General features: G+C 39.1%; 2 protein-coding genes across 3 annotated transcripts; one reads left to right on the top strand and one right to left on the bottom strand.

Moving 5' to 3' along the window:
• The first annotated feature begins 1,912 nt into the window (after window positions 1–1,912).
• LOC135609016 (probable membrane-associated kinase regulator 1) lies at window positions 1,913–3,472 on the top strand. Its single transcript, XM_065102106.1, has one exon. It carries the CDS (start codon window positions 2,214–2,216, stop codon window positions 3,147–3,149), a length of 936 nt encoding a protein of 311 aa, XP_064958178.1. The 5' UTR covers window positions 1,913–2,213; the 3' UTR covers window positions 3,150–3,472.
• Window positions 3,473–4,314: 842 nt separating this feature from the next.
• LOC103981414 (transcription initiation factor TFIID subunit 4b) lies at window positions 4,315–15,102 on the bottom strand. Of its 2 annotated transcripts, none has more exons than XM_065103868.1 (15): window positions 14,869–15,102; window positions 14,594–14,702; window positions 12,208–12,365; window positions 11,751–12,113; window positions 11,091–11,186; window positions 10,032–10,910; window positions 7,954–8,069; window positions 7,756–7,843; window positions 7,501–7,636; window positions 7,357–7,412; window positions 7,234–7,290; window positions 6,996–7,139; window positions 5,837–5,902; window positions 5,511–5,769; window positions 4,315–4,901 (listed from the first exon to the last, which is right to left on the bottom strand). In XM_065103868.1, exons 1-15 carry the CDS (start codon window positions 14,905–14,907, stop codon window positions 4,729–4,731), a joined length of 2,739 nt encoding a protein of 912 aa, XP_064959940.1. In that variant the 5' UTR covers window positions 14,908–15,102; the 3' UTR covers window positions 4,315–4,728. The 2 variants fall into 2 exon arrangements, with proteins under 2 accessions (XP_064959940.1, XP_064959941.1); XM_065103869.1 differs by having other exon boundaries at window positions 4,319–4,901; window positions 11,751–12,107; window positions 14,869–15,101.
• Window positions 15,103–16,933: the final 1,831 nt, after the last annotated feature.

The following is a 16,933-nucleotide window of genomic DNA, read 5'->3' as shown; positions in this document are numbered from 1 at the left end:
TGTTCAGCTTTACTTAGTCTTCAACTTTGCAGTTTAAAAGATAGGATATATTCTTAAAACAATCTTAAATTTTTATTTTCTCACATAGCATCCTTTTTTTTTTTGTTTGGGGATTTCAAATGGTAATCCCTTTTTATTATTTACAATCATATTTAAAAAATTTTAATATTCTAAAAATATCAATCTGTAAATGAACGTAAATGTTATTTTCTTCCATTCTTCTATTTGAGTCATAAGCAACGTTGGAATGGAAAGCAACGGTATTGGAAGGAGAGTGGATAGAGGTAAAGGTAGGAGAGGATGAGAGTGAGGGAGAGGGAGAGGTGGAGGAGGGGAGAGGGAGAAGGGCGAGGAGTAAGGGGTGAGGGTGACAAAGAGAGGAGTAGGGGAGGGCAGAGGAGGGAGAGAGCTGGGGATGAGATAAAGGAGGGGAGGAGAGCGAGAGAGAGAGAGAGAGAGAGGAGGTAGATGGGGAAGGCTTTGTGGAGGGGTAGGAGGAGAAGGAAGGTTTGGGTTGTGGGAGAATGAAAAACTAAAATCGATAATTATTTTAAGAGATTAATAATAAGGGATTGTCAATATAAAAAAAATCATCAATAACAATTTTTTTTTATATATTTCTGTAAACGTTATTTAATTGTAAAAGATGATATTACCCCACCTCATTAATCGTCATATTTGTTTCTCATCTATTGTTATTGTCGTGCCCTCATCCATCGTTTTCGTTTCATCATCATTGTTTTTATAGCCTCTTCTCTATTGCCTCTATTCTCTTCATATATCCTCTCCTTTGTTAGTTCTCAATACTATAGCTTCCATTTATGCATAGAATGCAATGTCTCCACCTTCATTCATCACCTTTGCCTCTACTCAATTATCTCCAGGCCCACACCCTTTGCACATCATCCCCTACTACACATACTTCTTTTCGCACATCCTCTCATCTAATACATAAAGGGGAGGACATACGACAAGAATGAAAATGGATAGTGAGATAGAGATGATGATTAAATATAATCTCAAATAATAAAGGGTACGATCAAGCAAAAATAAAAAAGGACATTCTATTGGAATAAATAAAAACGTAGAGTTTTTCTTTTGAAAAATTTGCTCTAAAAATATCATAAAAAAATTCATATATTCTATTTTTTATTAAGTATATTTTGGATATATCAGAATTTACATAACATTTCAAAATAACACATGTTAAAATCCTTATGAAATATGTGAGTTTCCAATTAAATAAATTAAAAGTTACAGCTGAATGTGATTCAGATTAACATTTTCCTGTACTCTCTCTCTCTCTATATATATATATAATATGTGTGTGTGTATCAACTCTTTATCTGTCAAGTAGCCTGCTTGCTTTACTGCTAAAATACTTCAATGACAGCACACCTCTGTTTCATCTTCCACCTCTGAATCCTTTCACTGGCTACGCCCCAAAGTTCCAGCATCACACGCACCATGACACCTCAAGGAAACCCTAAAGCCACAAGCCACCGTGCATGGCTCTCCTTTTTGGTTAGGTCAGGAGCCAACATTGGACCCCACGAAAGGACCCCTCTTGTTCCCTTCCTGCTGTCACAGGATGACCTACTTTGTTTCCCTCCCATGATCCCCTACATCCAATTTGTTGCGGTGCACAAGAAGCTTTCCACCCATATCTCATACTGTCAATACTACTACAGCTTTCAGTGCATCCAGTCATGAATTTGGATAGTTTCATTACCAACATTTCTCTCTCTTTGAGATGAGGTTCAGAAACATCAAAAGCAGCATGGCCTCTCCATACTTTGCAAGCTCCCAAAGAGCTACAGGCCCACCTGTCCCATGACCTGCATAAAGGAAATGAAGGAGAGAGATTGGAAAGGAGATAAAGGTCATCCAACCTGACAACAAATCAATATTAACTTGTCACTTCTCCAAGCATCAACGTTCACCTTCACTCTATCTTCCCATGGATTTTTCTCCCTAGGCCAACCTAACCAACTCTTCTTTATCATATATGATTACCACCTTCCTGTCCCAAATCCAGACACATAAACAAGCATTAGAAGATCCAGCATGCCACATTGCATCCATGAGGGGGCAAACGAAGATTCTTACGGCCGCCTTGAAAGGAGGCATGCAAGGGCCCAACACAGCAGGAATGTCTCGGGGAATTAGAATATAGTGAGCCTGCTCTGCTTTCCTTCCATCCATGGTTTTATATGCCTCATCCCTCCGTTTGTCTCCCTTCATATCTTCCAACCTCCCTTTCCACCAAAGAGAAGGTAGGAGAAGTCCTGGAAATGGCTCAACAGGAGAAATGGGAGGCCTTTGAAGAGGAAGAAGAGTCCTTGTCGCTATCTGATCTCCCAGAGGTCATCGATGAAACCATGGATGAGGAGTGCAAGTCTGGCGAGGCCGCCGATGACTTCGAGTTCAAGATATCGGTGGCAGGTGGCCTTCTTTCGAGTTCGGTGGAGACCGACATGTGCGCCGCGGACGAGGTGTTCTTCCAGGGACAGATTCTTCCACTACAGCCCTCAATCAGCCCCGGCAGTGGCTTCTTTGCCACCGGCAGCCGGGGGGCGAGCCGGAGCGGGTCGAGGTCGGACTCGCTGGACCAGTACTCATCTATCATTCTGGACTTGGGCTTCAGCGGTGGGAGTCGGAGCAACAGCAGCAGCAGCAGCAGCAGTTGTATCAGCAGGAGCCATTCGTCGAGCAGTCGCTCAAGCAGCACTCGTGAACTTCCCCGTGCATCAGTCGCCAACAATTTCTACGCCCACCCAAGTCCGACGCCGCAGGTTCGCATCGTCACGAAGACGAGTGCGGGCCGGAAGAGCGCGAGTTCTGCCCCACCTGGGTGGGAGATCTTACGGTTGGGCGTCGCCAAGGCTCCCGAGATGAAACTATGCGACATAAGGTCACGGAGATCAAGCAGCGGCAGGAAGAGCAATGCGGAGGCCGAGAGTGCAAAGAAGGCACCGAGCGGTACGACGAAGTCTCGTTGTGCTAAGAGTCATGCAGTTTGCGGTAGAGCAGCACAGAACCAACAGAAAACGCCGCCGCGGCCCGGCGGGCGTGGGTTCATCTGCAAGTGCTCGTCGGATGCGGTGGAGCCGATCGCCATGTCGAAGTTAACAATTAGAAGGAAGTAAAAGGAGGAGGAGGAAGAGATGAGTTTGAAAGGGCGTGTGACCGTGGTGCAGGAGTAGGATATATGAATGGTTGGAGGAGGTTTCCACTGCAAAGGCAACAAGATTTCAGGTGGTGGTGGTGGCGGCGGCGGTCATATAAATCGGGGTGGAGAGTAGCCGCCTTTTGACCTGTCCATCATTAGCTCCATGGAATCTTCTTTGCATTGGTTCCTTCTTCTCGAGGTCCTCTTATGGGTGAATGTGCTGAACTTTGTATAACTTTCTTGCTCTTTTGTCGTAGATGTATTGATGATGGTGGGAATGGAAAGGGGGGAATTTGGGTGTGCCTAAGTACATAGCTTAAGCTCTCAGCAAGAACTGTGGTTTTTCGTTTACCATATATATATATATATATATATATATATATATATATATATATATATATAAGGTTCGTCTCTACGTCTTTTCCCCGCTGCTTGATGATTTCTGCCAATACATTAGTCTTTCCATTCTGCATTAAGTTCCTTAGGTTTATCTCCTTATTCCGATTGGAAATAGGTAGGAAGAAGAAGTCAATTATAAGAATCTTTGTACGATGTTACAGTTAAATGAGAGATGACAGAGACTTTAAAGAGTTAGCAGAGTTTAGAACACAAGATGCAGTGATTACAGGATATCATAAGCTATGAAACAGATGAGGAAAAGTGCAATGCATCCCCTCCTCTCAACTTTGCAAAGGGAAAGGTGCATCGGACTCGAAGACAAAGAAGCGTAAAAGAATCTCATGTGGAAGGACAGGCCTTGGAAGGTAGTGCTTGGACGCAATACAAGTTGATACATTCATTGTGCATGTGGGACGGATGGATGAGGTCAATTCTGACAAGCTCGGGTTCACACTGGGTGACGAATGAATGGGACTGATCCAATCGAACCTGGCAAAGCAAACGGAACATTCTTCTGAACGAGGGGGCGGGGGCATGTTCTTTTGTGCTTATCTTGTCTAGGTTTCTTTGTGTGTGTGGTCTGATCGATACGGACATGGGCATATATATTCTGGGTCTTGATGAAAGCCATGCTTGATTTAGTTGTAGTTGGACTGTAGCAGAGTCTTCAATCGAAGGACAAAAGAATCTTTGAGTCATGGAGCATATCATGCATTGGGTTCAATTATTTGAGGAGACAAGATATACACTTTCGAACTGCTTTTAGTGGATAAGTCTCCTGGTGCATCTGAGCACACACAGAAAGTGTTCATTGAATCACAGGGTGATAATTGTTTGTCGATCAATCTCCAAACCACTGATATCATTGCAAAACATAATTGAACGACTCACTATAAAATAAAAGAATTTATTATCAGATTGATGACGATGAGACACTGGGAAACGCATGTGAATCCCATGAATCCTCCCCCACATCCTGCACGGATAGAAGCCTCAGGTGCTATTAGTTGCAGAAACTTATCCTCGTCGTTTTGAGTGGTTCAACTGCTTTGGAAAGTTCGATCAGCCCAAGCCTATAATTTGGAGGCCATTGGAACAGCCTGAGCTTACAGAGAAGGGAGCAACTTGGAGGTCATGGATGACGCTCGCCCTTCAAACTATTCTACTGGAGAATCACCGGACAGTCTCTCGTACAGGCGGTAGATCAAAGATGATTTTGACATCTGAGGCTCCGTCTCAAGGGCTGCAATCACATCTTTAACAGAAATCTTGCGTGCCACTTTTGGATGAGATGCCTGGGCACTGTTCCTGCCGAATCTTCTCATGCTCCCTGCAGAATCAGATTGAAGTATAATTCATGGTAACTCTTTTCATGCTGTATATGAATATAGGTCAAACATCAGATCTCTGACACCATAAATGAATGAGATGGGTTGGATTAGGTCGGCTTGGACCTAATCTGAGTATGAGGATCTCTGTTTGATCATAAAGTCGATCAACAATTGATTCCAACCATATCGGATCCCTCATTGAACTAGGTCGAATCCAATCCATCGACAACCATAGGTGGAGTGGGGGTGGACAGCTGGATTAAATCATGATCGTTGCATATTCTTTGCAAGAGATATTAAGTTAAAAATCCACCATTAGATGTGATCTAAAAAACGATTTGAAAACCTCAAAATTAAATATACATCATATATATAACATGTAGGGATATCAACTGATTCCTGGATTGGACTAAAACCTTCAGTTTAAACCAATCCATATCAAATTGAATTATAAATCAAATTGGATTATACGACCATTGGGATCATCACCGTAAACTCAGTCTATTTGATTCTGATCAGATGAGATCTAATTCACTGGCATCCCTAGATTTGTAGTATTAGCGTCAAAGAGCATATACTAAACATTGCATGATATACAACATACTTACCAGATGTACAAAAGGCAGAGGAACCTTTCTTTTCAAATTCTTGCTTTTCTTTTGAACCTCTTCCTGAGCTCAATAATGATTTGCTGCTTGCACTTTTACCTTGTTGGGAACCAGAGGCCCCATCAACTCCATCACGTTTCTGCCGAGCCTGCTCAGCCATGAGTTGCCATTTTGACAGCATATCATCTCCACCGACAGCAGCTCGGGCTGCAACATTTGCAGCAGTTGCTCTCATTTTATCATCCTCTTCCTTGTTAGCCTGCTTACAGACCAATAATTGATTGGTAATAGAAAACAGAAAAAAATATGTTAAAGATCAATTCTACCTTAAGGGTCTTTGAACGGCCTTCTTCTTTGTCCTTCTCTGCATCAACCCCTGCACTTCCATCCATCTGCAATTACAGATAATTGCAGTTATAGATTACCATAGACATTTTTGGCCTGAAATTGCTTAAATGACGTGTCCGAAGTAGAAGAGCAACGACAAAAGGACAAAAAAAAAACATATCGACAGTGAAACAATGACTTGGTTCAGGAAGTGCTTTAGTTTAACAAACAAGTGTTTGCTTAGGGTAAACTGGGTAAGTCCTTGACTTCTGGCTTCCCAAAATAATTCATGCCAAAGATCAGATGTTTCCATCTCCAAATGTGTACTTGCAGCAGTAACTAATTATGATGTAAGAACTAAGAAGTTTGTAGAATGACAAAATAATTGCCAAACAGTGTAGGAACTTGAGGTGATGGACCTATCTAATAGTGTAAAACATAGCCTCGGTGCCTTGTCAATAACCCAACTTGCAAGCTTTTAGAAAAAGTCACTTCATCATTTTATACACAATGTGATAATTTCAATATTATAGAGATTGCAAAAGCAAGAGACTCAAAAAATACAGGTATATGCATATAATCATTATTTTAAAACTAAGCAGCATATAAATAAATGTATTCTGGCATAAAAATATGTGTGTATATATATATATATATATACACACATGCATATATACATACACACACACACACATATATATGTGCCCAAGGATATTGAGGTTTACCACTCAAGTAGCAAGCACTAGCATGTGTGCATAGGCAATCATCCATAACTGACCTAGAGCAATCACTGGAAAGGTCATGTTAGTCTATGTCGTGTCATCACCATATCAGTAGTAGCCTAATATACACTTTCATGCGCGAGGGCTAGACTAACTTATTGTAGAAATTACAACTGCGTATTGCACCGTTAACCTATCCCCATGCATTGGACAAAGTTAATTGAAATTAAGCACTATAATCATGATAAAGTAAATGATTAGCAGGCAAATTATACCAGAAATATAGTTAGTAGCAAGATTTATGTTCTTTGAAAATTCAAATGAAATAGCAAAATATCACACAATGCAACAGATAAACTTAACAATGCATACTCACGAAGAACATCAGTAGTACAGTAGCAAAAAATGAAAAAGAAACAAGACTCTGACTACTCACTTCATTTACTTTTCGAAGCTTGTCACACTCTTCAGCCTGCTTTTTGTCCCACTCTTCCTTGGCTTTTTGGTTCATTAACAAAATTTGATGCCGTACATCTGAAGTGATTACAAACCGGTGCCTAGATTTTTCAAGATCAACCCTCTAAAAAAGGGGCAAAAAGAAAACCTCAGGAGGTGAAAATGATAAAAACTGGTAACTAACGCAGACATGTTGGTAATCTTTAAATAGCACTAACCTGTTTTGACAGTCTTATGAGATAACATATCAACCCCTTCAAACGCTCCTCCACACACTGAGGAACAGCAAGTCAGATCAAGTAATACATCACTTCCAAAATGAAGCATAAGAAATTCCTCACCATTGACAAGCAACGCTCCACATCACCACCTATATTCTTCAAACTACATTTGAACACTGCAACAAGCACCACTAATCAAAACCATTTTGATTATAATTTTCATCTTACATGAAAACAACAGCATCACATAAAAGAGGAAGTAACTGATATCTGAGAGCTTTTTCCGAAGGGAGGCCTGCTGCAAAAGCAACCTCTCTTCTTCTTCTTGTACAACCCTTCGGGTTGCTTCTGAAGTTTGGTTCTCCTCCTTCAGGCCAGATAATAGTTGCTCTTCCTCTTCCTATTAAAGAGTAAAATACAGTCAAGCATTGAGTCTAATAATCCATCACCTTTTTCTTAACTAATCAAAAGCTAAAAGTTATATATACATAACAAAAGTAACATACAAAAATTTTATACCCTTAGATCAACTCCACTAACAGCCGTAACATCATTTAGTTGTTCAATGCTTTGATCAATAGAAGTACCAGATGTCTTCTGCCTTTTGCTGATGGAAAAAAAGAAAGATTTTTGGAAGTTTAGTTCTATTTATACGTCTAGCAAGATTGAACAAGGCTACATGAACCACATTAAAGGAATATTAAATATAAGGTTAACCTGGACATGGGAGGAGACGAGCCTAATGCTTCCAAAGGCTTCTTCTGCCCAACAGTTGGTTTCTTTGAGGGAGTTTTCATGGTTGCCCCAGAAAGTGGAAGAGTTGCAGATGACACCTGAGAGTGCATCCAGCTTCACATAATCCCAGTAGTCAAGAAGAAAGAAAAAGAACACTTTTATGAAACAAAGATGTCAAATGGTCATCATAACCTTACATTAATGTACTTCACATTTGAAGTTTACATTTAAATTTAGAGTAGACACATGTTATAAGAGGCAGTTTGTAAGGAAAGTCTTATGCTAATGTTCTTACGGTAGGACATATTCCACAGACTAATTGAAAAAAAAGAGACTCCTTTAGCAATGGCTTAAGTGTGCCATTCAACATGTAGCTTTCCACAATACTTTAAGCAGGTTAATGTAATCTGAACTATGCAATCATGAATTCAGAGAACATATTAGCTAGCACAATCAAAATGTTCGTTTGCATTCACAAAATTTAAATAATCTAAATACTAACTTTAGCTCATCATCTCAAATGCAAAATGAAAAAAAGGAACTAGAAACAAAGATAAGTAACAAAAGTGAAGGAAGGAAATAAAGAAAGAGGAAAAAAGCATTGATTGTAAATCTAATCATGTGAAAATTGAATCATCTGGTTTCTTTTTTCTCTTAATTAAGGGATCTTACTATGCAGCCATGGTGTTCCAAAAGACAGTTGATATGGGGGAATATAAGAATTACCATGCCAACTGAATTTTGCCAATACAGCTCAAAATGTACCATGCCAAAAAGGCATCCACACATACTGTACCTACTTATGTCAAAGGAGCCAACATGTGGTTAGACCAATTTTTTACCCCCGTCGATTGACACAAGAACATGTCAACCAACACGACACAAAATTGTATCATGCAATAAAAGTACTGTCACACCTAATGCCATGAAACAATGATCCTTAAGCGCATACACGGACAAGTAAGACCACCTAGTAAACAAATCAAACATGCAACAAACACATTATAGATAAACCAAATAAGCAAAATATGCGATTGCATTTCTAGGTCATGCAGCTACACATGCTGCTTCTCATCTTCAATACTATACGTGATAATATATACTAATCTATAATACCACCTATCCTATGGCTTAACATATATTGAATATGCAACAAACACATGCTTTTCTAGGTTATGTAGCTACACATGCTGCTTCCCCTCTTCAACACTATAAATGATAATACTACACCAATCTTTACATACCACTTGTTATTTTAACTTTTCAATGGGTTCTTAAATAGGCATTACCCAGCAATTCTTATGTCCACTGTTGCTTATTAGTCGATCATAATTTCTGATTTTGGTAGTGAGATCATGACTTTGTAGTATGTTCTGGTAAACTACATATGTTCTCATGTGAACTACTGTCCCCAGCATGTGTTACATGGCATCTTGACCCTACCATGTGGCATGTACTTTCTAGATCAGGAGTGCTCCAGTTTCTTTCCCTTTTTCAAACAACCCAACTTCTCATTCATTTCATGTGTGTCTAATTTCTTCTCCTACCTCAAATAAATGAAAGATTCATTAATGAAAAAAGGTTAGTTATAACTGTGACACATTTTGAAAGTGCTTTCAGGTGCATGACCCTTTTGAAAAGATGAATGAACTGTACGCCATAGTGAAACTCCTTGGTGAGACTTGTGAGCCTTTAGAAAGGCAAGTCTCAAAACCTTACTCCTCCAGAACATCTCCAGTGACACTGGCTGTTTTTATGCAGCCACTTGAACAGATTAAGTGTACCTCTGGATTAGTCCAGTTTAAAAGGATACTTGGAATATCCTACTATTTTATGGCACAAAAATGGAACTTGTTAGGTAAGAATGAAATCCAACTGTTACTACCTCCAATAAGCATCAACTTTTTCTTCCAAATGAAGAGCTAAAACTACTCTTCAAATTTTCTTTCTTATCTACTAATCATCTTCTTTGTTGTCTCAAGAAAATAGCCAGCAGTAAGATTTCAAAGTTCATACAGATCTTCATGCTAGTCAAACTAATTGAAATTGCAATTGCTAACCTGCACACTTTGGTCCGTCTGGATAGGCACAGGACCTGAAACCTGAGTTGTTCCCATCATACTTGAGGATCCAAGTGCAGAATTTTTTTGGTTAACATGAGCTGTACGAAGTGAAGTGACTCCTGAAGGTACAATGTGAGACTTGTTTGGAGGTTCAGATGATTGATCAACAACCTCTTGCTTCACATAAGCCATTGACTTGAAACCACTATCATTTTGCTCTTTGTTTGCGTCCAATTGTCGTGCAAGTGGGTTGTGCTGGGAGGCAAAATGGCTTGTCGATGGACCAGCTTGTTGTCTTTTGCTTTCATTAGCAGCATTTTGATCATATTTAGGCACATTCATTATGTTCGTGGATTGGGTTGGCCTTATTTGTGTTGAAACAACTCCCTGAGTACGGGAAACTTGTCTTGTATGTGAATCTACATTAGATGGTCTGGGAGAAGTTGAGGAACTCACAGATGGCCTTGGATATGCTTGGGTATGATAACCACTTGTGCTTCCAGATATCGAGAAAGATGATTGCGGAATATGTGTGGCCTGTTGCTGCTTGTTAACTGACTGTAATGAAACCATTGAAACGTCTCTTTCTGGATTGGCCATATTCGTGTTGTTAGTAAAATTTTGCACAGAATGGGGTCCCTTGCCATCTGACCCTGTCTCAACTTCTTGAGACTTCTTAGTATTGTTCCGGGGACTTGTAAAACTTGTGCCAGGATGCACTTGAAATGTTGTAGAAGGTACATACGGTTGACGGGGAGGTGATCCATTGGCTTTCAGATTCTGAGATTGTGGCATGGAATGGGATGCTGGAAATGATTGTGGCCCAGTGATCTGTTGAGCACCACTAGAAGAAATTTGCTGAGAGGAAGCAGGAGCCTGCAATGAAAATGAATTTGTATTTGTCTGAGAATTTTGAGCTGCTTGAACCTGAACCTGTTGATACGTTCAACAAAAAGCGAAGCATCCGTACAGACTAATTTAATTCTAGACAAAATTATATCCTTCAATAGTATTAAGATACTAGAGAACTTTTAGAAATATGTTTCAAATACTTGCCTGCATCTGGATCTTTTGAGCTGCTTGCCGAAGCATCTGGTCCCCAACAATGTTCCTTGTGGCTCTCAGAAAGTCTTCTTTGCTGACTTCATTATTCTAGAAAATAACAGTGCATTTTTTAAGTTTGACTTCCAAAATAATTTAATTAATAGAAGATTGTTTCATTATTTTTCTTCTGGATTTACCATAATGTTATCATTCACTTCAGCAAAAGTTAATTTTATTTTTTTTTCAGAAAAGTAAAACAAAATCAGATGTGGTATTAGTGACAAATTTTGAATTTGTTAAAATCTGATGCATTAGTTGTACTTCAAATTGAAAAAAGGCTTAGTCATACTCTATCTTTATGATAACCAGATGTTGCATGTATGGCCTCTGGACGAGGTGTTTCTTAATTTGGGAAGAGGAGAAGAGGGTATATTATCAAAAAAAGTAAAAAGACCAAACATTTGACCCCAAAAAAAAAAAAGTTGCATGATTCAATTGGTCATTTACATGACATGGATGGCATATCACTCCCTTTCCTGTTGTATATGTGTCCCAACTTCTATCTGTACTGCATTTCCAGAAAGTTTTCAAGGTGCAGCTTCATGAAATTCCTTGCTTCAGTGAATTCAGTAGAAAATAAAAGCCAATGGCATAAATGTGGAAACGACCTACCCTAAGTTTAGTAAAGATAGCCTGAAGCTGCATGGATCTATCTTTGTCAAGGTGAGGCTGTAAAATTGGAATCAGCATCTGAAATGGTATAGAAGAAGCAGCTTTAGTTTTCCTCATCACCAAGTTTGCTTGGTTAGAAGGGGGTATTTGTTGAGTATTTGACTGCTGCACTACATGCTGCTGATGACCCTCAGAATGATTAGAAGATATGCTTGCTAGGTTGGTAGTAGGTATCTGTTTATTTGACTGCTGCGCTATGTTCTGCTGGTGCAAGTTTTCAGACTGCTGAGTGACCTCCTGCTTTGGTCCCTCAGCTGTGTTTGATTCCAGGATATTGCTTTGCTCAAGTTTCTTTACCTGTTCCTTATCAACAAATTGAAGCGAATTAGTTTCTGACTGTTTCTGAGAGGCTTCTTGCTGAAAAAGGCAGTCTGTCATGTTCTGGTCGGTTACTAACTTGTTCATCTTGAGGTTTGGCAACATATGGTGGCTGAATCAACCCTCCTCCAGTTGAATGCTGTTCTGACGATCCTAAATGTTGTCTGTGTTCCTTTTGTTGGATTTCCCTGCCATTTTCTATCTCACCGGAAGTTTGCCACTGCCCAATTACTTGTCCTGATGCCGAATTGCTCCATTGCTTAGATAGTACTAATGAACTCATGACTAGGTCAAAATGATAAACTTCTAGAAAAAACTCCATCAGGAAAATATATATGCAATTCACTATCCAGTAAAAAAGGTAATTCCATCATCATTATGGGCATTCAAAACATGTTGCATAAAACTGAGATTTTCGACTTATCAATTCATGTAGGAACTAGGAACCAAATTGGAATATTATTCCATGGAGAAATAAAGTGGACAAAATAAAATAAAAAACTTGACCTAAAAGAGTAATGAACAAAAAACAGAAAAGAACAGGACAAATATAAACCTACACTCCATAGGACTTAACCTAAATGTGACTCTGTTGTACTCAACTCAGACAGAAAAAACAGATTCAGGGATATTTCACTACAGATTGGTTCAGAACTGCTAGCCAAACAATTTTGTGTGTTATTAATGGGTGAACAGTATAAAATGTTATTAATGGGTGAACACTATAAAATGTACACAATTGCCCTTTGCTGAACTTATAGATAGCACAGGTTAGACCCATTGTCATTCTCAATGTCTTCAACATCTCCTGCTACACATCACAAAGTCCAACAGATAATATCCAACAATATCAAAGGAATCCAGAGAGAGACTGCATGGTTGGTTATTTCTCCCTCCCATTCTTCTTATTTGTATAACCCCACAAAATGGCAACCATGACCACAGGTTAATTCACATGAAATAACAGGATGTAACCCTTACAGAATGCTCATCCATTACAATTTTTGACATAGAGAGGAACATATGGGAAAAGAAGAGATGAGGTGTAACAAAATAGAACAATAAAAGTGGAGCTGAAAATAGGAGAGAAAAACAACACTGACCATGCTAACAAGGAAAAGAACATGCTTTGGAGTGAAAAGGAAAAGGCAAAAAGGCAGATGTGTTCGGGTTACAAAGAAGGGACAGATATAAGGGCAGTCACAAACAAGATAAAATCTTGTTCCAGTATATCAATTTCAACACCTTGTCAAACCATTAGGTATCAGCATACTGACCTGTACTGCTTGGTATCACTGTAATGAATACCGCCCAATTGCAGGCTATATGGTCCAGTGTTCTTGGTCGGACTGGTAAATAATAGTTGGTGTGTAAAAACCTTGGTCTTAATATAAGTAACATGTGTAAGCATTAAGGACCTTGTGTAATTTGGTGATATTCTCTGCATTTACTTTTCCTTAGCTCCTCCAACATAAGTACTACTAGGTTGAACCACAGAACATATTTACTGGATATAAAGCTAAAGATACTGGTCCATATGAGCAGTCCACCCATGATCCTGACAACCAGACGGCAAGGAGAGTTCACTACACAATGAAACATCACAATCCTCTGTACCTTGATGCCTAATACACTTATTAACCTTGTGAAACTTTTACTCATCCTTGCTCTTTCCAAGATATGCTCCAGAGTTCTTGGTCGGACTGGTAAATTTTTCATCGACATTGGGAGCTGTTTTTGGACCAAATCTCAGTCATTAGAACTCATGCAAGAATAATGCTTCAGGAAATCATTGCCATATAATTGTTTGTCGTTATTTACTAATATTATCCTCCATAGACCATTCCATGATGTGCTTTTTTTCATAGCTATATGCACATAGTACCAAAAGATCCAATCAACCAACTCTTTTCAACATCATATCTTATCCTTAAAAACACTAGGAACATGACTATGATTTGAAAATCTTCTATTTTATTTAAATCCTAATTATGTTACAGAGAAAAGAATGGCTACCACTGCTACCATTTCATCTATAGCTTGTGACTACAAATTATATCCAAACATACAGATTGTGGCAAATATCAGCACCATTCCATCCTCAACCATCGTGTTCACTACCACTTTTGCCACATGGGAAAAGGCCTTCCTTAATTGGCATCTTATCCAAGTGGCGCCTCATTATCTTCTCCAAATCCTATAATAGGCTGTCAGAAGAATCCAAGTGACAATGAAGAAAAATCAGTAAGGCAATACAATCAAGGAGTTATGACAGCCCCTATCCCTATCGACTAAGAAATGTTCCACAACATATGTCTCCGAATAGGATGCAGATTCTAACAGCAAAATGGACAAGAAATCGAACCCGAACATACGTATAGCATCACTACCGCATCAAGAACGTACTCATGCAGGCCAAGAAGGCATAAAAAACAATGTCACGGAGATGAACACAACGGCTTCACCTGCATCGGACTCCGGGGGCTGGACGATCGCGGCGGGTTCACCGCCGATGTCGCGATTCAGCTCGGCCGACAAGGCCTCCACGTCGGCGCCGGAGTGCATGCTCTCATCCTGCACACAATAGATCATATATTACCCTATCTTCCTTCTTCCTAGGGCAGAGAAAGACTCATACATTCCGATGACAAATTGCGAAGCTCAGCAGGTGATTCCAAGAACCAAAGAAGAGGAAGAGGAAGACGAGGAGGAGGAGGAGGAGGAGGAGGAGAAGGCGTACCTCGTCCTCCTCGAGGAGCTTCATGATGGAGGGATCCATGGCGAGGAAATGTTTCGGCCGTCGAGGGCGAGCGCCCGCGAATCAGCGAGTCGAGGCCTCGACGCTTCGTTGGAGGGCGAAACGAAGCAGTCGCCGCTCGGCCTAAATATAACTGAAAGAAACTTCAATCGGGTTGGGATTTAGAATCCGGTTTGGTCTTTTGGGGCTTCATCTCGCGTAAATAGAAGGCTTCCGGGTTCATCTTCTGCTGCTTATATTGTGGAATCCGACTAATTCGCTGCCCTATAAAAATATCAAGTAACGATCGGATCTGGGTCGGTTACGTTTGAATCCGGATCGGATTACAAAAATTGGGATCTTGTTTTGATGAGTATTAAAATTATAGAAGAAGAATAAAATGATGATGATGATGTGATTGATGGGGATGCCAAGTATACGAGCCATTAGTTCTCTTTAATTCATGAAATAATTCTCCTCGTACCAAACAAGATTTATGATTATTATATTATTTTTTAAATAATTAATTAGAACCTCTTAATATAAAAATTTTGTTACGTTGTTATATAAAATTAGACCGGAAGGCTTTTGTCCCTATATTGAATGAATCATGTGGAATGTGGAGTTCAGGGCATGCTGAGACGCCATGACATATCTTATCTAGGTATTCATATATCAAAATATGACAGATGCTATTCCTCCTCATCGTTTTTGCTCCAATTTTGAATCCATTTTAAGTTTATAAATATCTCACTCATCCCTACTTAAATCCCTACTTAATTAGAGAACTTGAATGCAAACTTTGTGATCTAAGTAAAAAAATGCTATTGTAATTCTTTAAGAGTTCTCCTCCTTTTATTCTAAGTTTAGATTTTTATTTAAGGGAGGGATGAGTGACTCGTAAAGGTTTTCTTCTAAGCTTATGAAAAAGAGAAAGAATTATAGAAGAGTAGTTGATCTTCGCCCATTGAAAAAAGATCGATAATGGAAACCGATGGCCTCGACGGAGGAGGAATCAAGAGTAGACGTAGGTCATGACGATCGAACCACTATAAATCTGGTATACTCTTTTCCTTTGCTATTTACATTTATTGCTTACTAGTTTTATTGCCCACTCCACTTTATACTTACTTTAAGTCAAGCTCACTCCATATCGATTTTCATCGAACGAAATTTTTTGAATCGTCAAAAGTTTTTCGATAGCACTAATTAACCCTCCCCCTCTTAGTGTTATTTTCGATTCTAACATGCACGAGTAAGCACCTTCATTATATCCGCTTGCTCCTATCGTAATAAGAAAGGTTACGAATTATACCACTATGATGAGAAGGGGATAGTGATGATGAAAGATGAAGGATATTTTTATCAAATTTATGAAAAATATATATTTTAAGATAAAAATCAATTAGATGAGTCCTATTTGTTAAAAGCCCAATATTTAAAGTTAAGGTATAATGGCCAATTTTATTTAGGTTCAACTTGAGTTTTTAAATTGATTGGTTTGATTTAGTTTAAAAATTCGAAAACCAAGTGTATATTTTATTTTGATTTAGATTATAGTAACAAATCTCAAATTGAAATGACCAGATGTTTGTTATATAATAATTAGATACGAAACAATGCAAAAGCAGATATTTTATATTCATAAATGTAGTAAACAACGTTAATTCAGTTTTAATAAGTATATATAAGAATGTAAATAATAATAAATGTAATAATATATCAAACCTACCGATAATATAGAAATTTTAGAAACTTAATACGAAAAATTGGTGGCAACCCAAATCGGCGTCTGTTTGCATCCCTAACAAGCATAATGCGGATTCGATACTCTATATTTCTACCACATACTTAGTCCACCGGATTCATGTAAGACCGAGGTTTTGTGGGCCCCATCATTGAACCAATAAACTACTCTGTCGTTCTGTATTGCGTCTGACGCAGTTCAGTGAGTTGCGGCAACGTTATTTTTGGGAGTAGAAATGCTTCACCTCCCGAGTTCCGTAGTCACCCACCCGCGTGGCTCACCTGCCCCACGATTGGCAGTGACCATCATGAGCCCAGATAG

Source organism: Musa acuminata, chromosome BXJ2-4, assembly GCF_036884655.1.
Source record: "Musa acuminata AAA Group cultivar baxijiao chromosome BXJ2-4, Cavendish_Baxijiao_AAA, whole genome shotgun sequence".
NCBI classification, from domain to species: domain Eukaryota; kingdom Viridiplantae; phylum Streptophyta; class Magnoliopsida; order Zingiberales; family Musaceae; genus Musa; species Musa acuminata.
Note: the sequence above shows the minus strand (reverse complement) of the source record. Positions and strands in the feature narration are given on the sequence as shown.